Here is a 26,317-nt window from a genome sequence, read left to right on the forward strand (position 1 = left end):
TAAAAAGCTTGAAAATAATATTAAATTTTAATTATTATATTTTAAGATTTATATAACATTTATAAAGTTACAATAAAAGAGAATAAAAGTAACTTCCCCTATCTATTGAATAAGAGAGATGACTACAGGATTATAGCATAACCTGCTTTCCATGTTAAATCTAAGTTTTACAATTGAAAATGTGTTTCTTCCCGGAGAAAGAGAAAAATAATTCTGATAAAAGCTTTAGAGAACAATAGATTTCTAAAAAAAATAAAGAACGAAAATACCACAATACCCTGATAAAGAGGTTTTAGGCGGCGCGGTCACAGTTGCATCGCGTTCGTTCCTGAAATAAAAGATGAACCGGTAGTTTGCGGGCGTGCTTTAAGTTCTCATCAAGCGATCGGGGTCTGTGGGACACTTCTGTGTCTCATTGTTCCCTTTGTTTAGTGTTTATGCCGCTGCACCCGGGGACTACGGCGCGGCATGCCTGGCGGCGGCTCTCGGTGGTGTCGAGGCTACGATAGCCCCGGCGAATAAGGGGGTTGAGACGATGGGGCGAGGTCGCCGGGGAGAGAAGCTTTCATTAAGCTTGCATTGTCCCAGCACCGCGCTATTATAGCCGAGTGAATAACTTGGAGCTATCCCGGTAGTCATGCCGCTCTCTCCTTCCACGCGTTCTTTTCCACCCTCTATATCGTTAGTTTCATCTTTTTACATTTTTTTTTCGTCTTACACTACCCTCGCGCGCTACTTTCTTCCCACCACTCTCGATATATTCTCGAACGTATACTACACACGACCTGCCCTCCTGTCACGTTTTTCAGCGGCTCGTCTTTCTCTCCCTTCTTCCGCGCAATTTGACGCGGTCTCCAATTTATCCGCGACCTCGGCGGTCATCCCATTAGCGGCGGCGTGATATTAACGAGCCGAAGGGCGATATAACAGTATCGGCAAATCGTTCGAGCGGCGCCGATGCGGCATCGAACCGCGTCCTCTCGGATGTGCCATCAGAACGCGTCGGAGTGCTTCCGTCCAATTCATTCGTAGATGCGTCGCGCGGTTGTTGACAACTCGTGGTATTGGGGCTTTTAACGAGCACCTCCCGTAAAATCTTGACTGTCCCGTTCGTTAATTACTCGTCGTATCTGTACCTCGTTTGCTCGACGACCATTTTAATTTCTCCTGCTTCCTCGTTCTATCCGTCTCGGTCATTTTTTTTACCAACCTTGTTGAACACGTTTGTTCTGTACGTACATATCGATGGGATATGCCTGAATCTCGTTACCGGATTCCACGACGATCGTTAATGATGCGGGAAGGATATAAAATGTAGGAGAGAGAGAGAGAGAGAGATAACGGAAGAAACGAGTCATTTTCGACAATTATATTTGATTTCTGGAGATACTCGATGCGTTCAATTATATTTCCTCTCTCGCGATTCGCTTCTTCGTTATAATAACGAACGTTCCGATGGCGTTTTACTCTCTTGCTCAACTTTTCTCTCGCACTCTTTCATTTTTATATTCTTGCTTTCTCTGCCACGCGCTATATGTATTTGATGATGTGAAGTTATATCGCTGCGCATAATGTTGCTCTGTGTGTGAAAAGCTGGTTTATATTCGAGAAGCAAACTCTGGGCGAAAGCAGGTCACAATGAATTTTCATGGTGAATATAAGCATTTCACAGAGTTATGTATAGACAAAAGATTTATACAGATATTTATAGTAAAAAAAAGCAATTTTACATATTTGCTAAAATGTTGAGTAAATTTTAACACACTGCTAATCTGTACACATATTATATAATTCTATCCATTAAAAGAATAATGGGTATATTTAAATCATGTTTTTATAAATTGAATGAATATGCATGTTAAATATTTTATTTTGTTTCTATGTATACTGTCAGTGAAAAGCATAATAATTTGCTCGGTATATTGCATTGCGCTATAACTTTTATATTTATATCATTCTCAGCAGGACTAAATTAAAAATTTCTATTGAAATTATTTGTCTATTATATTATTTAGTTATATTGAAATATAAATATTATTTGTATAGTACATTTAATCTCTCTCTTGGCATTACAAAAAATAACTTATTTTATTTTTTTATTTTAGAGATAATTGCACAAGTAATTTTAACCACTCTGAGCAATAATTGAATACAATAAAAAATGAAATTAGAGCTACAATTTAAAGATTTTTTTACTATTGAATTTATTTTCAATACGTTCTCATGTCTGCTATTTTCATTTTAAAATTGGATATTTTTGCGGAGAAATTCAATCTATAATAGCTGATATCTCCGAGTGGAGAATCTTTTTCGTACAAAGAATAACTTTTGAATACAAAATAGATTATATCGTCCAATACATTTTAAGTTACCAAGATCTTATTCGAAAATAATGAATTACGGAGCTCGCATAGTTACTATTGGACTAATTATAAATAGAAACATATTGTAATTTATGCAATTTGCGATATCATATTTTTTCCAAGGGTGTAGTTCGAAATTTTTCTCGACTACTGCAAAGACACGATTGAATTATATTCAATGTTATTTTAATCCGATCTGTTTGCTATGTAACTGTGTCCAAATAACATTTATATATATTCTTTTTTTTATGTTTCTGCGAGACCATAGAGACACGTCAGATCGCATTGACGTTATGGCATTGACACTAATTGTTTAATACCTGTTTCAGATACTCCATCGTTTGCGATAACGCGTTTACCTGGTTTTGGAATTCCGATCGTCGAGGGGATGTCTGTCAGTCTGAAATGCGAGGTAGACAGCAATCCAGCCAGCACTCCAATTTGGCAGCGCGGTAAGTTGCAAAAAAAATAAAAATTAATTCAAATTAAACTCTTACTTTTGAATACTTCGCGAAACAATTCTATTTAAAGACAGAAATTCTTTTTTTTTAAGTTATCAATTTTTGAATCTCTTTCACTGTCATACTTTACGTAGAATAAGAGGAATGAATATATATTCGTTCTTTTGATATTTGCGTTTTTAGTCGAAAGTTTTTGCGAGGATCTTTATTATATTCATATTTATTATACTCGAGAAACCACCTGTCCTTTAACCAACGATGCAGTGAAATTTATTCATGCTGCTTTATTTGCAAGGAGATTAATTGCATTTTATTCATTTCGAGCAACACGTTCTCGGAGAAAGAGAGAGAAAGAGAGAGAGAGAGAGAGCGAATCAAATTAATATTCATAAAATATTCATAATTTATCCGCATGTTTTGAGACGAGAACATTTCGGGGGAAAGTAAAATATTAAATTATTACATACTCACAGTCTCTCGTTGATATCTTAATTTTCATCACTAACGCCACTCAGTTTCTCATGTACGAAGTTTCTGTGAGCTCAAAGCTGATAATCATATTACATGTATCATGTTACACTTTATCTTTCATTTAAAGTCCTCCATTTGAATGGCGTGGCGATTAACTCTTCTCGGCAGTAATGTAATCCGTATTTTCCACAGTCGGTAATTTTTGGCGATTTAAATACGTCCGAGTAATGAGATTTTTAACGAGTTACTGCCGCTGCAAATAGTCCCGCAAATAGCCGTTCTTACCCGCGCAAATAGCTACCCTTTACTCGCAATGCGAGTTTCAACGTACCAATTTAACGTCGTTCGCAGACATTTTACTTGAGAAAACTATCAACTTATATGCATGTGTGAAATAAATTTTTCCTTTTAATAAAATATGAAAGCATTTCAATATCTTTTAGAAGAGGTCAAGAATCTTTTAATGTCAAACAAATTAAGTGCAGATATAGAGCATTTCTATTTTTTATTCAATCTCAGACTTTATTTAAAAAAAAAATTAAATTTATTTGTTTCAATAAAATTTAAAACTATGCATTAATATATATACAGAGTGTCCCAGATTTACCGTATCACACGTTAATGGAAGATTCCTGAGGCGATTTGGAGACGATTTTTTCTCAGCGAAAATGTCCAGACACCAATAATTTTCGAGTTATAAACGATTGAAAATAAAAGCTTTTTTGTAAACTAAGCCTTGTAAAAATAAATTATTAACAAAACTATATTTTTTAGTTAATTTCAGGTAAAGTTTACTTTAATAGAATTTTAATTTAAGGCTTAGTTACAAAGATACGCATGATTTAAAAAATTGGGAACATTGAAAAAATGATGACCTTTCTCGACATTTTTGCTGAGAAAAAATGGCCTCCAAATCGCCACAGAAATCTCCCATTAACGTGTGACACGGTAATTCTGGGACACCCTATATATATATATATATATATATATATATATATATGTATATATATATATTAATATACATATATAAGTTTATATACAAATTTTGACACATTTTTTAGTCAAGGATTAAAATATTTTGTGTTGTAAAAATAAGTAAAATTCAATCAAATATTCACATATGTACATACGTCAACTGACAGTCAATTTTAAATCAGCAAACATTTTACAATCGGGAAATGTGCGACTTTCGAAATATATTGTACTATGCATGTTGCATTGAGATTTTGCTGATGAAAAGAATAGTGAATGTGGAATAGTGGAAATCATCAAGCGACATGCTCTGTTTGATAATTACAGGGATTGTCAGTGGACTAAAATTTAACACGCGTGAGCGTCGACTATATATTGATTCTATCGAGTTAGGACAGAATTTTGCAAATTGTATGAATTAACCAGATGGAAAAATATTGACTGTTACAAACCTCTTTTTGCAAGAATGTCGCATCACGTATTGCGAATGTAATTATTCTTTTTTATTTTAACGAGAAAAAAATTTGATTTATATCTTAACTAAAAAAATTTTGTTTATTTTAATTTTAAAATAGTATTTCATCCATTTCTACAAAAGGAAATATCTTAGTAATTTAAAATCGCGATTAAAAAATATTATGTCAAAATCTGTATATATACTTTTTTTTTAATGGAGAAGATTTGAAATTATTTAAAAAATAAAATGTCAATTCGTAATTATAAAAGTTCTTAATTAGATTTTCGTAATAAATCATTTTATAACTCAATTATTATCTTGTTATTCATTAATATTCTTCGTACAGTGCTGCTTTCAATATTTACGATTTAGAAAAGGTATACTTTTGGTGTATTCTGTATACATTTGCAGACTGTGCTATTGCAGACAGCAAGTTGCGAAGTACACGTGCATTATTTCGTGCAACTCCCCCGTTCCCTATAGCTAGGAAACGCGTCACGTTGTAGGTAGACACGTTAGCGCGGGCACGTGTAACGGCAACGTGAGCATAATTTAATCACTGTAAACAGGCACTTGGACGGGGTAGAATCTGATGCACATGACCCATCTCGGCGTACTAACGGCTTCGTAATAACTCTAAAGGAGATGTAACTAATCTGCAACCGCACGCATCGATGCATTGATGAGCGCGTAACACGGTTATAATTAAATTATCGCTTTCTCTCGTGCATGTCAACGTTTTCAACAAAACATTTTAGATTTAATCGTAAAAATGCGGTTTGTACGATCCACGATGATGTAATGAAATTATAATATAATTTCTCCATAGTATTATTTCTGTTTACAAGCAATATGATTCTTTCTCGTATAAAATAAATATATTTTATTATAAAATTGCAGAGTATGGAAATTGAAGAATCAATTGTATAAATAATAAACAAAAGTGAAAATTAGCAAAATAAGTGAATTAATGACTATATAGTTATTCGTATTTATATAATAATAAATATTATTACAAAGAGTTTACTAGATAATTCATACATTCTATAATAATTAATACACATCATATATTATTATAACTTAATTTAATAATTATTATACATTACACACATGCAATAATTTTTTAATATCTAATAATATATTACGGAGGCAAAATTCTCTCTTATTAGATCTTTGCAAGTAACGTTTCCGCGAAGCAAGAACACAAACCCTTCTCCTTTGTTTTCATACGGAATACACATTACGATGTCGCGAACTCACGTGTCATCTCCGTGAACGGTTGTAATTTTCGCGTAATTAAACCATTGCCAACGATATGTACTTGGGCGAGTCAAACGCACATGTCGCCATTTACAACACAATGATCTCATCTCTTTAGCTGGGAAGGAAGTAGAGGGTGGAGGCAAACGAGGGAACACCGAAATTCAGCATTCACGCGATTCCCGTCAACCCTGTCGTCTCAACTCGTCTTTGACTCTCTCTCTCTCTCTCTCTTTCTCAGAAATCCCGAGGATTTAGTCGAGAATCAGACGGTAAGGTAAGATCGTACAGCCCATAATCACATTATTACGCACCGCAACGGGTGCGATAAGTGTCTATCACATAGAAACGCCCTGGTAGGAATCGGGACAATGGACAGTAGTCTCGCATCCCTTTCCTTTCATCCCCCGGTAATTCTCGTCGGCGCACTTTGATTCGGCCCTCGATAGACAAGTGTACGCGCGCTCGATATTATCCCCGTTTGAATGCGCTACCATCCGGCCGCGCCTATTTCCACGTTGTAAATTTCGTGTCGGCATTAAAGGGGATTCGCGTTATGGCCCTCGTGTATGCGAGCGATGTCGAGGAAGCTGTTACGCGAGGCGTGATACCAGGAGCAGCATGTTGGCCCTTCGTCTAATCTGCTCTATTGGCCGACACCCGTTACGGAGAAAGAGATCAAACAATAGGAGCGATTATGTAGATTAGATACGTGTGGGCTTCTTCCCCATCGCGATACTCCACGGGACGAGAATTGAAACCAGAAGGAAATTATAAAACCGCGTTTCATTAATATAAACACAGAAAAAACAGTATCCTTGAGAGAATGCAAATATGCCTTGATTCAAGTATATTTTATTCTTATAATAGCACCAAATATAAATAATTTTGGATAAAGGATAATTTATCCTTAAAACAAAGTGCAAAATATTCTTGGTTCAAGCTGAAATTTACTTATAAATATTGCAAGGACAAGTGACAAGTGTGCATCGGATATAAGCGGTACTTTCAAATATATATAATAATTCTTAGTTCAAATGTGACTAAGTTTGTTTTTACCATATGCGATTTTTAAAGCAAGAATATATCTTAAGGATAAAATATACTTTACACAAACTTATTTATTATTAAGGCAAATGAAAATTTGTGATTACAAAGAGCATTCTATGCTTAAATCAATCAAATAGCGTTCAAGAATAAAAATATACTTGAATCAAGGATTCCTTTTTTTCTGTGAATGACAAGCACTGGGATCTAGTTTGATATCTATGAATAAATGAATAAGAATAGCGAGCAATGAGAAGATATATGAGTAAATAAAAAAATAGTGAACAATAATATATCGTCAGAAATAAATATTTTTATCGGCTCTCGATATAAAGAATATAAATATGATGTTTTCTAAATCGGCCAACAGGAACTGTATCTCTTGGTTTGAGATCACAAAGTTGCATATATAAATTAATCTCGAAACTTACATATGGAGAAATAGGCGCGAAAAATATAGGTCCGAAAAGTCTAAAAAATAATATATCGATTGTGACATTTACGTAGCTTTATATTTAAAATGTAAAGCGGTTCTGAAATTATCACGATTTACAACATAGTGTATCGAGGATAGGATTATAATTAAATCGTATTAAAATCTGCAAAAAAGATGAATAAGAGGGAGTACGCATATAGATTCATTACCATTTAGCTGTTCTTTGTCGTGGGAAAGCTCGCCGCTTCTACGGCCTAATAAATATTTAAAACTGTCTATAACTTCCTCTCCCTTGAGCAACTCTTCTCTGTGAACGATTCGCGGCGTTTAATCTCACCGTTATTTCATGTTCCAAGCTTAATCTGCTTTATCTTCATGGTAAATGTGTTCATTGGCTGAAATAAGCGATATAAATCTGTATCTCATAAAAAGTTATGATTGCGCAAAAGAGATAAAATTTTTGTGGAGAAAAGGAAAAATTACGATCGACATTATTTGAAAATTAATAATGTATAAAGCGTGAATTGTGAAAGAAGAAAATTATCTTGCTTCTTTTTTTGAAGGGAAAATTTCTGATAATATATACGTTATATATATATATATATATTACACTCAAGATTTAATGTAAATTAATGACAAAGCTACATTACGCTGAAAATGATTGAAACTAATAATAATTATATCTTCTTTATATTTACATATCAATCATGATGTTAGTTGGACAGACACTCTGTTTTATTAAGTTAATGATTATTATAAGGAAAAATCTGTTGCTTGATATTTTCAGCAAATAACGAGGCAGTAAAATAATATAAAAGTTAAACTTTCTCGTAAATTTTATATTTTTTAAATTCCTTATAGTTCATAAAATCATCGGCTGTTAAATACATAATAGCGATTAGGTACTGAAAGTGCGATTAAAAATAAAGATTTGTCAGAAATATTAAGTTTAGAGGTACAGATTTATTTTGAAAAATGATTTTCAAATATAATTTTCAGCAAGAGAAAAACAATTTCCTTTGAAAAGAAATCTGATATCCGCAAAGAAGAGTATCACATACGAATTATTCTCGCAAACAATATTGTAGGAAAATATCGCAATTTCGTTAAAACACTTCAGCTGCAGCCAGATTTCTGCTATCGATCTTGTGGGTGCTAAAAATACTGTGACATTAACCCACATTTCAATGCATGAAATATAATATTACATAATGAATATTGCGAGACTTTTCGTACGTCAAAAGAAGATTATGGATTAATGTTTATTTTAATAAATATACCTTTCGTTAGAAAACATATATTCTTTTGCGCGCGAAAGTATCATATTTCCAACAGCATGACCGAAATGTGATATTTCTCAGTATGCATTCACAAACATACTTGTTAAAAGTTAAAATATTTTTTTAATTATAAAAAGATTACAGAACAATTTTATTGTCGTAAAAAAAAATTTGTTAAATCAACTAAATTAGAGAAAGAGGAAGAGCACATGTATATATATATATTTGATATACATATTATATACCTAACATATTTTGAAGACGGTTAGCGATGCACGCTTCGTTGAAAACGTTTTGTTATCGTATATGTATACGGCGGAAATATGGAAAACTCATGAAATCCAGGACTATAAATTTCGCAACGCGCCGTTGTAGTCATGGTATTAAATTTCGGTTGCGTTACAACCCTCGCTCGCGTTGGTTGAAGAGATACGACTCTCGATACGCATATGTACTAGCAAAAATCTGTTTATCCATTAAATTTCGCATATTCCACATTTCGTTATCGCCGGTCATTAGCATAATTAAATCACATAAAGCGTCGTGTATTACCCTAGCCGTTATATTGCGCGAGCCCCTGGTTAGCCTGGCCATACTATATTTTTATTAAGCCAAATTGAATCCGTTTTCTATGTTGCCGAGTCGTATATCTCCATCCACCGCCGCGATTTCTAAACCTTTTTCGGAATTAAGGATCTCTCTTGCCCGATTGCGATTCTGGAGCAGGATTTACGACGGTATATACCGTCGTTCGTGGATTGGTAACGACGTTGCTTTTTAGCCGGTGCGGCGAATAAAAGCTCACCGCAGCATAATTTCCTTTATTCATCGTCAATCAGCGCGGCTCGAGCCGGGAGGCAGAGGAGAGGATGGTATAGAGTCGGCCGTAACGGAGAAAACGAGAGGGATTTCCGCGTCGAGTTCCCCGAGTTTCGCGTCGGGGAGACCACTTTCTTGATTAGACCGTAGCGTTTAAGCGGAGCGAACCCATTACATTCGTTAAACGTGCTGGCTGCGCCGACCAACTTTTCACGTAGGTGCATCTTCCCGCCGATATACGCGTCTCGTGTGCGTGTATCGCGAATCGCCCACGATTTTACTGCGCGCTTTATCGAGTGAAAATTGAAATCGCATGATTTTTCTTTCGCTATAAATGAATCGATATTATCGATAACTATTTAAGAGCGCGTTCTGCGTTCATCTTGAAAATTCACGAAACTGCATTGATTTTATACAATGGAAAACTGATATGATATTCTTCCGTGAATCTCTTTCATAAAAACTATTTTTTAGCTTGGAATTTTTTTACCCAATTTTATTAATTTGGGTTAAATAATTTTAATAGAACTAAGAAATCATAATTTTTAATATAATTTTAATATAAAATCCATTTGTTCTTAGTTCTATTAAATAGTTCTTAATATAACTATTTATATATAAAATATAATATAACTATAACTACTTAATATAATTATATAAGAGAAAAGATAAAAATTGAAAAACATTATTAATCTAAAACACAAAGCATGATAGTATTTAGCATTAATATTTACATTATATCTCGTAAAAGATTTTTATCGTGGTGCTTATATAATTTCGACCGACAGTTCATGCAGAAATAATTGAAATTGAATTAAAATAAATTTAAATAAATAATTATAAGTAAAATAGGCAAATACAAACAAGCGTAAGGTTAATAAAATGCGTACCTTTATTCTATACTGTTATACTTTATACAAACAAAAAATGAAAAAGCGAACGTTTCGGTTCCTTCTTTTAGGCCATTTTCAGCGCAAATATTAACTAACTAAGTCGTAAAATAATCGCGTTTCGCTTTTTCATTTTTTGTTTGTATAAAGTATAACAGTATAGAATAAGGTACGCGTTTTATTAATCTTACACTTGCTTGTATTTGCCTATTTTACTTATAATTATTTATTTTTGATTCACGAGCTAGTACATTTTATATAAATTTAAATAGCTGTTTCTTTTATATTTAAATTCTATTAATATTATCCTCTTTTTATTTAACAGACTTTGCACCGATTATAATCAATGGAAAGAATCAACTTTCCTAATGATTTTTATAAGATTAGTGTTGCGCGCCGAACCACGTTTTCTCGAAAAAGTATCTCGAGTTTAACGTGGCCGATTAAATCGCTTTTCAACCAACTTTTTTAATCCACCCTTCCACGTCCGTATTCTGCTCGTTAAGAAACATCTTTTTAATCGTTTTTATTTAGTCCGATCCACGTATTTACGCAAGACTGCTCTTTCGATCAACTTTATACGATGAAAAAAAAATTACAATTTCTCTCGAATTAATCAGAAAAGCACGAAGAAAAAAAACAGGCACTAAAACGAGAAATTCGTCGTTGACGGCCCAACTCGTTTGCCCGTTATGATGAAGTATCGGGCTCACTGGCGTAAATCACAATCGCGAATAACAATTTCGAGTTTCGATAGTCTTGCTCACGGTGTTCCATTCACATCTCGAGTGAATCACGATCGTCTTTCCGTCTCTCTGTGCCTTGAGTTATTTATTGTCCGTTAAAACTTGAAGCAAAACTATACTTCCCTTGACGCGCCTTGAAGTCGTACGCGAGAAATGTCTTGAAAATAAAGTGCGCATTTCTACACTATTTGATTTGATTCGAGTAACGAAAGACGTATAAAAATGATTACTTTGGAAAAATATCAAGATTTATAGACGAGTATATGTTTTTGTGCATTTTATGTTTGTCTTTAAATAATCATAAAAATAAAATATTTATATGAATAACGTGTTATATAATTATTTAATTTTTACATGATTATTTGAAGACAAATATAAAATACAATATAATATATAATACATACGATTATTCATTTAATTTTTATTAATATTTCAAAATATCAATAACTCTCTGCATATTTGCCCTGGAAATTTTTTGTTAATATAATTTTACATTAATAATCAAAATATAAACGATAAAATGTGAAACATCAACTATTTTGTCGCGCACAAACGATACATTTACATTGCGAAATAAATATTTAAAAAATAATGGGTATCAATTATGTTTCGAAACATTGATAAAAGCTACTCCTGTTATTAATCTAGGATCTGAAAATTTGGAAAATTGGACTTTGTGTAGTTTCGTTTATCTCGTTATTGAGTTACAAAATGCTGAGAACAGCTGCAGCCGTCACTTTCCGCTGCGATCAGCCGCGTACGAGTGATAAGAACTATGATGGACGACCTGTTATTACCAAACGTCAGAAGGCACTGCGATTTCCACAAGAATTATTGCCAAATACTGCTCTGAAGTAACGATTTGGCTGTATGTCTGACATACTGCGACTTTTTCCATCACGTATTCTCTCATTTCTTATATCGCGGAAAAAATTAGGCACTTGTTGTGCGCACAAGTTTCTAACATTTTTTATACATATAACTTTATACATGAGAAATAAGTTTTCTTGAAATTCGACAAGACCAGAACTTTACGATGCAGCAACTTTCTGTAATATATTTTTTTTAATCACGTGTACAATTTTCAAAATACATAAAAATATTTATACGTTATGCATGTATTGATAATGAAATACGCTGTTAGTTCTCACATTGTGATATTAATTGTTTGTTTAATTTAATAATCTCTGCAATTTAATCTCTTGGAGAATAATCCTGACCGCTCGTTGTAAATTAATTAAATTTCGATACAGGCAGTAATAACCGTTTCTATGACGACTATAATATTCCAGCGGACGAGTATTCGTGATATGTCTCTCGTTTGATGCATATTGCTCCATTTACATTGCTCCAGAAAGACTATACTTCCGATCTATATCAATATTTCCGCCGTAAATCGCGAAATCGGAGCCTTTTACGCGGGAATGTACCACCGGATTGGTGAAATAATTTTTTTTTTTTTTTTAGTGCACCGGCTACGAAATAACTAGATTTATTAAAGTCGTTCCTGTCTTCGTATTACGCGCGGGCAGACTGTATAATTAATCAGGAGCCACACCGGCACACAGGACGTGACAGAAAAATCGACGTCCCGTCGTCGTCGTGACGGATGACGCGGCGCGACTGCGATGGCGCGCGCGCGCGGCTATATGTGAGTTATCCTATTAAATATTCAATTATTTCTGCCTTCCACTCTTCTGACGTCTGGAATTCGCTCGGCGCGACGGCGCGCACCGCCGGGCCAAGCTTAATCCCTATTCATAGACTCAATCGAGTGATTTCGAATAAATCCTTCCAGCGTTCCGCGAGATCCGCTGCAATTAAAATACTTTAATATCCTTTGGAGCACGTACCGTGCTCCGGGCGATGCCTTCGCGAACCTCCTTTCCCTCTCTTCCCGAAACTCACCATTCCCAATTTCTTTTTGGTACGCTTGCTCTTATTAAAACGTCCCAATGCCGCCGCGTGCCTCCGGAAAGCACGTTCGCATCTTCTTCAAAGCGTCCTTTGTATACGGAGTGTAGAGGGCAAATTCGGACTCTCTCCCGATTCCTCGCATCGCAACGAATAATCGCACGCAAATTTACAATATCGCTTTTACAAAAGCCGCGAGAGACACGCTTTGAGAGACACAAACGAATAAGTTTAAATAATTTAAGTCAGACTACAACATTAAGAGTCTTCTCGAGCGCGTAATTCGATGATTATTCAATAAGCGCTGTTTATTCCAGGCGTCTTACATCGGACGCACACGTAACTTTCAAACAGAGATCAAAGTAAAAATAATTTATCATGCTTCTGTCGGACGATCTATCACACCGATCGCACGTTGCACGCAGAAACACTTTCTGCGAGAAGAAACGGGTGCGTCAGCTGTGTGAAATCGCTCAGGGAAAGTCGATTTTTATACGATCAAGTTCATTCGGAGGTGGCGTGTGATGCGTGGGTATCAAGATTTCTGTGATATATGCAGAAAACTTGGAAAATGCTACTCTACACGCTCGCCACTTTATGAATTTTTGTTTACGTAGCATATTTCCCCTTTCCCAGAAGATAAATGCAGAAAAATGATGGAAGGATCCGAGACATTAATAAATCGGTCGAATGATATTACACGAAATATAAAACGCAGATTTATAATGAACCCTTGTACTGCATTTATCTGGATCCACTTTGAATCAACTTGGTTTTTGTTTTTCAGCCAAATCCTGGCTTGGTTTTATCGATATTATCGCGTTTTTTGGACAAAGTCACAACTCGGGCTTATTTCATGCGAAATGACACGGCATCTCGTCGGGGAGATATCACTATACCTACAGACCGTTAACACAATCGAGCACGTTTTGGCAGCGTGCGTAGAGACGAACGGCTCCTTTAGTAAAAATAATCCGCCGCCAGTCTCTCTCGTGATTATGGCCGACCCATATAAAAGTTTCACCACAAAACTCCGTATCCTGGCCGCGATACGTGCCATCCTCTCTTTCGCCTGTAGTTCTTTCCCGGATATCTTTCCTCCGCATCCGCGCTTTTCCTCTCTGCCGTAACCTTTCACAAGCGTGTCTTCCAACTACGATCTTCCTCTTTGTTCCCCGGGCCAAGGTAGTTCCACATTCGCGAGAGTGTACTTTCAACTAGCGAATCCGACAGCTGCATCGAATCCTGGGCTTCGTTGCAACGAAGAGCGAGGGATGGGCGGCGGATGATGGTACGGCATCGAAATAGTGGGGAAAGAAATGGGCTACGGCTGGATGAAAGTTTAGCGGCGAAAGAAAGGCCAGCGAAATTTCCATCGATACCGGGGCCTTCTCTCGGAACCACTTCCGTACTTATGAATAAGTCGAACGAGTGTCCTCTCAGGCGTTTCTTTTCGCCCTCATTGTTCCTCCTTTTCAGTCGGTCGATCATCATCAGTTTTCATCTCGAAATTCAGCAGACACTTGGCCATTAATACATTTTTAATCCCGTCACGCTCCAGACTGACATATTGCAAAATTATCTTAATTATCTTCATTATTTTGCGAATAATGGTCGATTTACTGTCTCTTTTTTAGCTTTAGTCTATATACGAAAATGATACGTTTTATAATCGGCATTATAATTAAATTATTCAATGGAATAAGTGACTTCGTATCAGATATGTCATGATTCAAGAATAATTCAAGGAAGAAAAATTAAAATCTTGACGATATAATTTTATTTAGAATTAACTCTCTTCTTATGATTTTTAATTATTACATATATTACATACTTGTCAATATTATTATACATTCACACGAGAAAGAAATAGGCTTATATGCAAACTCAATCCTATCGCGCACAGATAGGTGTATTAAAGTAAAATAATTAGAACTTAAAAATTTTCCCGGATAATAATCAATTTTAAGCAGTTTATTGCCGAACTGTGTGGTTCTATGAAAAATGTCGTGAAATCACACAGAGAGAGAGAGAGAGAGCCGACTCGCTCGGCTGGCGCTAACTGTGCGACGACGTTAACGTAAATCCGCGAACCGTGCGTGCTGTTTCCAGCGCGTTAATTCGTATATCCACCAGCTTTCCGCTTGTGTTTCAGACAATGGACCGCCCCCCGTGGAGCAGAGCGATGACGGATGGTTGAACTTCACAAAAATCACTCGGGCCGAGAGCGGCTGGTACAAGTGCTACACGCGGCATATGCTCGGCATTTTCACCAGCATCGGATATTTTCTCAATGTTCGCTGTGAGTAAATCGTTGTCACGCCACTTTGTCGCTTTCAATAACGTAGATAGGATTTCTCGCGCATACGAGCGGGAACACATCAAGAGCTAATAAATGCATTTTGTTCTGATAAAAAAAAAAAAAAAAAATAATAAAAAATAAAAATTACGAAGTGAAAGCGTATTCCATGTGAAAAAATTTTAAACAAATATTTCGTAACCCGGTCAAGATTTTTTTTGTTGTAAATGTAAAAATTTTTATTACTGTTAATATAAGAAATATAAGTAAGTAATGCAACAAGAGATGTAAAATATTATTATTGCATGCGCGAATATATTAGTGATTTGTTTGATATATATTGCACTTTATAAGCCATTTGAGATACAATAGAACATATATTATTTTCGCAGAAATTTATTCACATTATTTTTTTGTCGGATAATTATATGCTGTAAATTTCTTTCTCAAATTAAGCATTTCATCAAATTACGTATCTTGTAATTTGTCGTAAAAAAATAATATTAATAATATATTAGATGTGAAAATATTAATAAATTATAGTAGCATATCGCGGTGAAAAATCTACATAAAACGACAACAACAGACGACGAGAGATAATTACATCGAAGTTACACTTTTCGCTTGATGTATTGTCTACCTCCTGCGCATTTGATAGCACTCGAAGAGACATTCTCCTTGATTCGGAATGCGAAGGGGGTCGTCGCTGTAGCCAATAACCGGATACCACAGTCATTTGTCAAGAGCGGAAACCGCCGAGCCAACCGGAAATTATCCGTGCCCCGTCGTGAAAATTTGCAAATTTCCTACCTAGCCCCATTCCTTCCATCTTGCCATTATAACCAGAGGGCGATGCGCTCCCTGCATTTCAAACCGGCGTGGAGGTCCTCTCGTTCCTCTTCTCCCGTTCACTTGTCCTCTATCTAACCCTCTATCCATCCTCTCTATCTCTATCTCGCTCGCTCTTGTCTGCTCCTTCGACCGACGATGCTGGATACGGGCTTCCGAGCACCTAATCTCTACGCAATTTAGATGGCTCGAGAGCACCTATAAACCAACCATCCTCCTTCGTGGAAATTATCGATTACACTGCTACTACGTCCTGTTCGAATCTCCTCCTGGATTACTTATCCGCCGGATAACGTCACGGCGGGTTTAAACCGACGCGCTAATTTCGCCGGCTTGTAGACAGTCTACAGATAGGACGTAGTTTAAAGGGACACCCCTTAGCAAGACCGGGGAATCAACATTATTGGCACGCGAATAGATTTTTCTCAGGTATTTATCAAGATAAACAACGCGAACATATTCTCCATATATTATAAAAAAAATATATATGTAAATTTTATATATATTCAAAATGTTTGAATATTTCATGGAATATTTATATTTAAAATATGTATATATATATAAATTCATCAAATCCTTAGAAGAAAATTAAATTAAATTATCGTATGTTCTATCAGAGAATTACTTCATAATTTTGAATGAAATATCCTATAATGTTCAAACGTGGATTCAACAAAGCATCTTAGATGTGCATAATTTAATTAGCAGGAACACGAAAGGCATATCAAAGTAATTAGAGATAACGCGATCACAGACGGACGAGTGTATGAGATTCTTAATCGCGTTAGTGCACGCGAATCGCATTAAGATTTAGAACGATCACAAGCCGTTGCTGCGGAAGAAGGAACGGATATATCATCAAATTTGAAGGTAACGAGAGACCTGTATCGAAAAAAAGGGAGTAATGCCGGCGGACGAAAAATGTCAAATTACCGATTTGATTACCGGCCTTTTTCCTTTATTCTTTTCTCTCTCCCATGTTTGTTAAAGCGCCGCAGTAGAGATGTTTGCTGTAAAATTCCGAACAAACTACAAGACAAACGAGGTATAGTCGGGAGTCGAGCGAGCGTAAGAGAGGAAGTAAAAGCCTCCTACGCACCACTTTGATCCCTTTGTTTTGCTATAGGATGAGCCAGAGGATCAGCTTGCTAACTCAAAGGACTGCTACTCTCTCCCGTTCCTCGCTTCTTTCTCTTTCTCAGCCGAATTCCACCGTAGCAGTCCGGCTCTAATTCTCGAACAGAGACACGAGCAATCCTCTCCCACACACACCCACCCACCCACACATCTACCCTTTCCTCGTCCTTCCTCTTTCCCTTTGCCACTCTGTAACTGTGGACGTAGCGCTAGCTGGAGAGCAAACTATCGTAGCCGTATAATTCCATAGGTGGAATCGGAAAAGGATGACGGGAGAATGGGGTAGAAGTTGGAACGGACAGTACGTCGCGACGTAATGTCGCGGTGGAAAAGATTTTGTCGAGTCCGGCACGTGAGGGTGGAGATTCCGTTTCAACTTTATCCCTCGTACGTGCCGCTGATTTCTGATACCAGAGTAATTCTTCGATATCGATGATGGTGGACGGACGATACCGAATTAACAATTCGGAATAATTACAAAAAGTGAAGGAAATCTTTCAGTTTTCTTTTTTTGTCATTTTTATGGCTCGCAAAATTTCGAGAAAATATATACTTAACGATAAAAAATGTATGAATAATATCCTAGTTTTCTGAATACAAAAAAAAATCTCTCGAAAAACGTTATGATTTTTTAATGAAAAATTACATATTTCACTGTATATTTTGCAAAATATAGAAATAAGATAATCCGCACACTGGAAGAAAAATGTAAAAGCACCAGACGAGCGCTGTGTCCGCATTGTAAATTATTTAATTTCGCTCACTTAATGTATACAATATAAGAGAGAAAAAAGCGCCTTACCAACCTACATTTAAGTTACGAGTCTAGAATGGATCGCACGTCGAGAGATTTAAATTAATGGCATTTAGATGATCCAGATATGGAGACGGAAGCGGAGGCGCTGAGCGGCGAGGCGACCGATTCCCGAAGGATGGAGGTGCAGATCGGCGGCGCGGTGACCCTCGAGTGCGACGGTGGTTGTTGGGGCCATGGACCGGGAATGGATCCGGTGGGTGGACCCGGACCTCTCGCTCTGAGCCGAGTCGTGTACCAGGAGGCTGGAGAATATCGATGCGTCGCGCCCGATCGGAAAATGCAGGACACGTGGCGAGCCCAGTTACCATACCACATCAAAATCACCGGTGAGTCCGATCAAATTTTTATCAAAGCGGTGTTACACTAGTCAAAGTGGTTCTCGCGTTCCGGAATCTTTCTGCTCGCGACGGGCTAAACGGCGTAGAAATTATCCGAGATTCGATTAGATGAGTCACACACGTCCACGAGTTACAAATTGTATTGTGATTCACGTGACGTCGGTAATGCACGAGATATATTGTTGCCGCGATTGGTATCTGACGAACATAACATTGTGCGGTGCGTCGCATTGTGTTCGGCCGCATTGTAGGTAGGTTGCGGCTAACTACCTTGTGCGCGCTATCTGGTTCTAAATTTAATTATAACAGAGCCGGCATTGCATTAACCGTGTTACGGGGTGGCAACACATTAATTATCGGCTTAAACTTTTGACGACCCGTTGATGAATATGGCAGAACGTTGCGCGGAGTTAATGCATTCCTTTAATCTGTTTAATGTAGTTACGTTTCGCTAAAACAAATAAACTCGAGCTACGCTCAAATGGTATAATTCGTGCATTTACGTTGCACGCAAAGTTATAGCGCGCACGTGATTTCGACGAGTCAAATAAGATACTGCATTATGAAAGAGACAAGTCAAATGAAGAGAGCATATTTGACGAGTATATCTAGATTGATTAGGAAACATTACGGGAAAATGAACAAAGCAAACTCTTGTAAATATAAATAATCTCTTCATGCATGTTGGAATTAGTGTATAAATCGTAATCTACCTAAATTAGCTACAATTAAAAAAGTGGTGCCTTGTTACATTAAATAATGAAAGAAAAATTCGTTTTTCCGCGATGAATTTTAAACATCAAGGATCGAATAAGATAATAATCCTATGTGCATTTCCGCACTTGTATTCGGCTCTTTCCAAACTAAAATTATTTGAAAAAAAAAAAAAAAATAACGCTAATGCGCGAGATGAATTTATCTTTATTTTAGCCACAAAAGCAGGCCGCGTTTTAGTCACGAAATTTCTGCAGAACTGTGGAAATGGTAGAAAGAAAATTTTAATTTGTTACATTAATTTGTTCTCTCAGATAAAAACCGTTACGGCTAGCATTACATCGTGATTATGATAATATTTTTTAATGGATATGACTGAATAATAACCATCGTAATGTTTTAATGTTACTGTGTGAAGCCATACGGCTAACGATTACATAAAAGTTACACACCACGTGTAGAGTAATTAAATACTTTTTCACCGTCACATCGCGGCCGGAAAGAATTAATTAAACGATGAGAGTGTAAAGCATTTTCATTCGTTATTAAAGCTACATAGTAGCTCTTAGTATTATTTGTCGCCGGGCCGTCATAACGCCACAAAACTATAGTAGGTATATTATATTCTCTCTTATTTCTCCGCAAATTATCTAAGATTACTGGATAAATATACATATAATGTACTGTGTATGTGAGAGAGGAGATACTATTAATTATTATTTCCACATTGCATTTTTTCGAATATATATTACGATTTTATAAATTATATAACGTTAAACATTATCTGTATTTTTAATAATTGACTTTACGTTTTATATTACTTTTCCATAATAATCACAGTATCATTGAGACAGTAAAAATCTTTTGATCCTAAATATTCTTATTCATCTATATTTTCAATTTTATAATTGACTTCAGCCGAAAATACATAAAGTTATCAAATTAGAGCAATTACAAAAAAGATATTTACATATATTGAATTTTAATAAAATCTGAAATTCTTAATAATAAAATAATGCGTTATATCCTTGCATTCTAATACGATTTTCCATAATTTATTAAACGCTTTGAGTCAAGATGTTTTTTCTTTTTAAAAATTACATGTATAATACTTGGGTTTAGAAACTCGCATACTCTTTATCGCAATACGAAAGTCCCTGTATTTACTTAAAATACGTGAGTCTGGGAAGATCGCACCTGAATCGAAGCTAAAGTTCCCGAATGCGATTTAGAATCTGTGCGTTTTTATTTCGCGAAAATCTCGAGAGACCAAAGCGAAAGCGGATGCTGGTAAAAGTTGAGGATACGTAGGTAGGTAGGTACTCGGTGCAATACAGCTGTTGGTCGCTTAAATGCGCACGTAGCATACTCTTCGGGGATAGTGGTCAACAGAACGTGACGTCGTATAAGGGAACAGAATATCAGCTGCGGTTGAGCCAGACTAGGTTGGGTGAGCTTGAATGTTTGGATGGTAATAGAATTACGTATAAAGTGTTTTACTCCCGCAATAATAATCGATATTACCGAAACTTGATGGTTAACGTAAATTTTTAAACAATAGAATTGACATTTGCAATTTAGATTTGTTGCATCGTTAGAATAAATCTACTAAATGTGTGCGCGTTAACATTGATGACTCTTTTACTCTTTTGTCGATTGCTCTTTCGGAATTATATCGCGACTTTGGAACTCGCGGCACAATCAAGGAAAACAACTTTATGATGCGAAACGAGAATGGCTGTCTCGTAAAGTAGACTTGTATAATCTAGCACACCCTATCGCGAAATGATCTTTCCTCCTGCCTTGGGTAAGATACCGATAGTAGTAAAGATCACACAAGGGCAGGCTATATGTATTGGAAATCGAAGAACACACAGCGTCGTTCTGTGTGATTTCGCTCCCGCAGAATCCCTTCTGTTTGTCTTGGAATCCTCGGTTAGCAACGGCGAAAGGGCGCTTCTCCTTCGCTCCGAAATCGTCATTGTCGCAGCTTCATGGCGAACGGAACGGATCATCCGCGGCGTGGATGAAAACGACGCGAGGGATCACGGGCGCAAGGGAAACGGAAGATAGGGCGCGGAGGAAAGTTTGCGAACACTTAACTTTTCTATTCCTCCTCTGGGATCTTGTCCTCGTAAAACAGTTCTCGGACTTCCCTCTGCTCACCCGGCCTTGCTCACGCCCAGGCTTACGGACGAGAGCGCGCGTCGATCAGCCTGAAAGGCGCGCGAAACACGTAGCATAGCACGTGGTATCTCGTTTCGTTTAGCTTTTAACGAGTTTATGTGACTCCCGGATGGCTCGTAATTCTGACCCGGATTTTTACTGAAAACTTGGAGCGCGAGCGCAAATAAACTTCCGGCTAATTGCCAAGACCGAGGCCAAACGTATGATTAATCGATAACGTTCTATTTGAATTTAGATTTCAAGATCGGAATTAATAAATATAATAAATAGAGAGAAATCGAGCAACTTTTAATAGAAAAATAATAACAATTAAATCTCCAAGGATCTTTGCGTCAGTTTAATTCTATCTGAAATATAAATAAAGACAGCGCGTGTCTACAAATTTGCCAATCTTAATAAATGTAATTAAAACTAATTTGACGACACAGACGAGATTGATCATTTAGTTGATTATCGAAGAAATTTTTACAGAAAATTTATCGCTCACGTGTTCAATAGACATTTCAGCGAACTCATCAATAATTTCTTCATTTCGAGTTTCATCATCGTCGCAAGTAGTTCTTGCTCGAGAGATTTCATATATATATATATATATATATATATATATATATTCGCCCGATAAGGCATCACGGACGCTTCAATGAATCCGGTACGACAAAAAAAAGACACTTGTCCATTGAAATACGACGATACGTTCGCGATTGCGAGACACAGTTTCGTCTCTTCTTTTCGGTCGCGGATACGAGTGTAGAAATATGGTACACATGCTCGGTTATTTTTCCTCGCTCTATTTACGATGATAGATGCAGAACGTTCTCTCTCTCTCTCTCTCTCTCTCTTTTATTCGCCCGCATATATCCCTCACGTGGGCTTCGCGGTTCTCTCTATCTGCCTCTATCCTTTCCTCCACCAGCATTCAGCTCGAGAAGCAATCGCTGGAGCAATCCCGACTTCTTATTGATTGCGGCTCGGGGAACTCGTGCGTGTAAGGCGCTCAGCCTTCGGTCGAACGTTCGCTGCTATCCTGGCGAACGCTCCTCGCTATACGTCGTTTCCATGGAAATGAAAAGACACAGAAGGCACGCCGAAATTATTTCGCCGCATCGTCGATCGTCGTCCCGCACACATCGCCCATAATTTTTCCACCTCACTTTATCACTCGGCATAAAACACACGCACATATATATGTATATATATACCTATATATATATCTCTCTCGGGGGTCGTGCATCGCGCGGGATATAAGTTTTCGCGCCCGATATCAAAATATTTCGTCGAGATCCTAATGTATTTCTCTAGCTTGTCGGTTCTCTTTCCTGGCTTCCCTCTTCTCTGATTCCTCCATAATTCACTTTGTCGACTATGTCTCTCGCATTTCTGAGACACTGTCTTCAAATGTTCTGATGTTTTTTGGAATAAAAAAAATCAGGAACTATTCAAACATATGTACAGAGATGAGTGCGATCAATTCGTCAATTATAATAGATTTGCTCTTTGTTCTTCCATGTGTCAAAAAATTATATTCTACAAAAATCAAGACTTTTCATGTTATATTTTATATGTAGTTATTGTATTATTATTTCTATCTTTTTTTCTTTATTTTTTGTAATATAAAGAAACGTAATTTAATACCATGTACCGAAAGAATCGATGTACCTGTGCTTGTGATATGATTAAATTCTAATTCTCAAACTGACATCAGCAATAATTGTACAGAGATCGTTTGTTCTTTTCGCATATATCTCTGAATTGGCCGAATATGTAACGATTCGAGCGCGGAAGTGGAAATGTTTGTATCATGTAAACTTCAAAGCAACCATCTGCTGAATTTATTATGAAAGTGCCGTACGTGCGGTTTGTATGATATTCGAGCTGTGGAACACGCGGCATGTTTGCAATATTTCTCAACCGTACTTAAACGTTTGAAACCGCGACACACATACGCGCTTATTGCAAATGCCTGCATCTGCAATATTTGATTTTTCTGCAAGAAGTGAGCGAATCAGAAAAAATTAATATGAATTTATGTACGCTAGAGTAATGAATATTTAATTTTCTAAATTTGTTTTTAAAAAACTTGACATATTTAAATTAAGAATTAAAAAAAGAATTAAAAAACACAAAGAAACATATATATTTATCTTCTAATTTTTCAGATTAAAAATTGCAATGTCAGAAAATTTTAATTCTCGCAACTATTTTTTTTTATTTATACATTTATCTTTCTTGCAGTGATTATATTTTTTACAATTAATAATTGCATAGATATTCTTCTCTGCTCTTAGCGGAAAAATAAAGCGGTCTTTGATAATTTTTATTGTCACAGGCCGCACTTTAGCCTTTGCTAGAACTTTGATCGATGGATTTTATTAAGCTTGCTTGAAGACAATAACGTTGGATTTTATGAAACTTGCTTGGAAACAATAACTTGGAGTAATAACATTTAATTGGAATGAAGCAAAAACTTTTTTATTTCCTGCTGTATATTTTCAAAGCGGATCTATATGCTAAGATTTTTTTCACCAATAATGGATTTATATATGAATTAATAATGTACAATATAATATTTCTATTGTATAGATATTTGATATTCGTACATTAATTATTTAATTCTTTAAACGATAGATGTCTATTATAAAATTGATGTATTAGATATCAGTTTTAAAATGTTAAAATTTTTATGTATATTAAATATTTTTCGCTAAATGATTACTTCTTAATTGTGATCTTATTTATATTTATAAATACATACAATAAAATGTGTGAATCGGTAAAGTAGTTGAGCATTCAAATCATACCATATTATTTTACATATGCGCGTTATATTTAAAGAATTTAAATATGATTTAAAAATAGATAGAGCTTCATTAAAAGGTGAATTTTCAACCGTATAAATATATTAATATAAATATGTTGCAAAAATTTAACTTTTTACCTTGTAATTATTTTTATCTTAGCGTTAGGAAATAGTATCTATAATTTTGGAATCTGTCGTTTAGAGTTTATCTCTCTGACCTACTTCGTTAAACGTTCGTTAAATCTTCACGCCTTCGTAAACTGATATAAGATACATTTTTTTTTTTCAACTGATTTATAAAAAAGTAAATTTGACTTAACGATGATCGAAAATTTATACATATAATAAAATTTTTATGTACTCTCGTTAAATCGCGCCATTCAAGTTTGCTGAGTGAATACCACATATATACTATCTTGTTGTGCAAAATTCAAGCTTCATTAACAAACTAAATGATGCTGTTTGAATAATGTATAACTGGATAAATATTTTATAACTCGAACAAGTTTCTGATGAATGCAAACAATTTTCATACAAAATAAAATGCAAGCAATCGAGCTTGATTCTTTGATAACTGAGCAACTAATTTTCCAAAGTTATCGCGCTTATTAAAAGTCTCATTTTTCAAGTTTTAAATTTTGTTTCTGTACCACGTAATTTACACTTAGCGTTTCCTAACTCTATTTACCCGACTCTTTTGGCCTGAAAGGCTCTTGCAATCTTAATCGCTGTCGGTTACGGTACTGGAGAACCAGTTTTCGTAGGAAAACGTAATTAAATCGTTGCAAGATACAGCGAAAATTATGGTAATTATCATACTTGTCTCTCCCTCTCTCTCTCTCTCTCTCTCTCTCTCTCTCTCTTCGACAAGTTTCGATGCTTATAATGCTTTAATTAAAATTATCCGCGAAAGTACTCAATAAATTTTGCATTACTTTACCCGTTGTCGCGTCGGGAAACTTTTGTTGATAAAACACTCGCCGGAATTGAGTATATTTCGGGTAGATCAACACAACTTTCCGTCGAACGGCGTAGATGACTGCCTCCTCCTCTCCGAGAGATCAGACTCTCTCGAAGAGCTTTCCACGGTTAACCGCGCGAGAGTTAATTTCATCGTATCCCGTGCACAACGAGCCTCCTTCGCGCTGATAGGAATCTGGCGGTGGATTGTACTTAATACCAACGCGCTTCTTCATATTTACATGCCTGATAAAAGGAGCGAGCCATTTGTGCGAGCAAGGGCTTTGCGAAACAAAGACTTGATTACGCGATCAAAGCACGGAGAAGAAAGAATGAGTCGCCTCGGGCCAGAAACCAATTTCATCACGGCCGCCTAACGGCCGTGGATGTTCTGAATTTTTTATAGCGACGAAACTACGAATTGCACAGATAAAGCTACGTCTCCGAAAGGTCCATTTAGCTTCGCTCTTTTTATTATCCGGCGATGTAGAGAGAAAGGCTTCGTACTTTGGATTAACAAACTTCGTGATTCATTAACGATTAATCGCGTGTCGGGGGAAATAAAACCAGTATCAAAAGTTAAGACGAACGTAGTAATGTACATATTATTCAGTCGTTTTTCATTCGTTATACAGTATCGAGAACTCTCGAAAGGAGAAGAATGTGATCTTTTACACTTACAAGTAATTCGATTTTCAAAATCTATAATCAACCAAACTATTTTACGCAATTAAGCATTTTATATATACAATATAAATATGTGCATTTTTTTATATATAAATTTTGTATAAAATTAATTAATTTTTTTTACCACAAATTTTTAATCATAATTTATTTTACTATTAGACATTTTTTTTTAATTATTATAACACGATCGCGTCACCAATGAAAGATACTATTACAAAAACAATTATTTTGGACAAAAATAAGTTAGCTTAGTTTACGCGAGGTTACATGCTACTATACCCGATACACAGAGGGCATGGACGATTAGATTTAAATTCACATCGCTATGATCGTCGTTATTCAAGCGACATTCGGGTGATGGGAAATAACGACCCGAGAGGCGCGACTATGCTGCGTATCGGGTTCAACGCGAATAG

General features: G+C 36.0%; 1 protein-coding gene across 9 annotated transcripts in view; it reads left to right on the forward strand.

The window, feature by feature from the left end:
* The window catches only part of tei (irregular chiasm C-roughest protein teiresias), a 325,060-nt gene that overhangs the window by 243,958 nt on the left and 54,785 nt on the right, over positions 1-26,317 (forward strand). For 8 of the 9 annotated variants that reach the window (XM_085480183.1, XM_085480181.1, XM_029300679.2 and 5 more), the window contains exons 7-9: positions 2,693-2,815; positions 15,272-15,418; positions 18,272-18,544. In XM_085480183.1, coding sequence (XP_085336309.1) covers positions 2,693-2,815; positions 15,272-15,418; positions 18,272-18,544 — 543 coding nt within the window. The remainder of the gene's footprint in view (positions 1-2,692; positions 2,816-15,271; positions 15,419-18,271; positions 18,545-26,317) is intronic. The other variant, XM_085480188.1, reaches the window with a different exon arrangement.

The sequence above is a fragment of the Nylanderia fulva genome, unplaced genomic scaffold, assembly GCF_048542155.1.
Source record: "Nylanderia fulva isolate GAGA-0341 unplaced genomic scaffold, ASM4854215v1 Scaffold14, whole genome shotgun sequence".
NCBI lineage: Eukaryota > Metazoa > Arthropoda > Insecta > Hymenoptera > Formicidae > Nylanderia > Nylanderia fulva.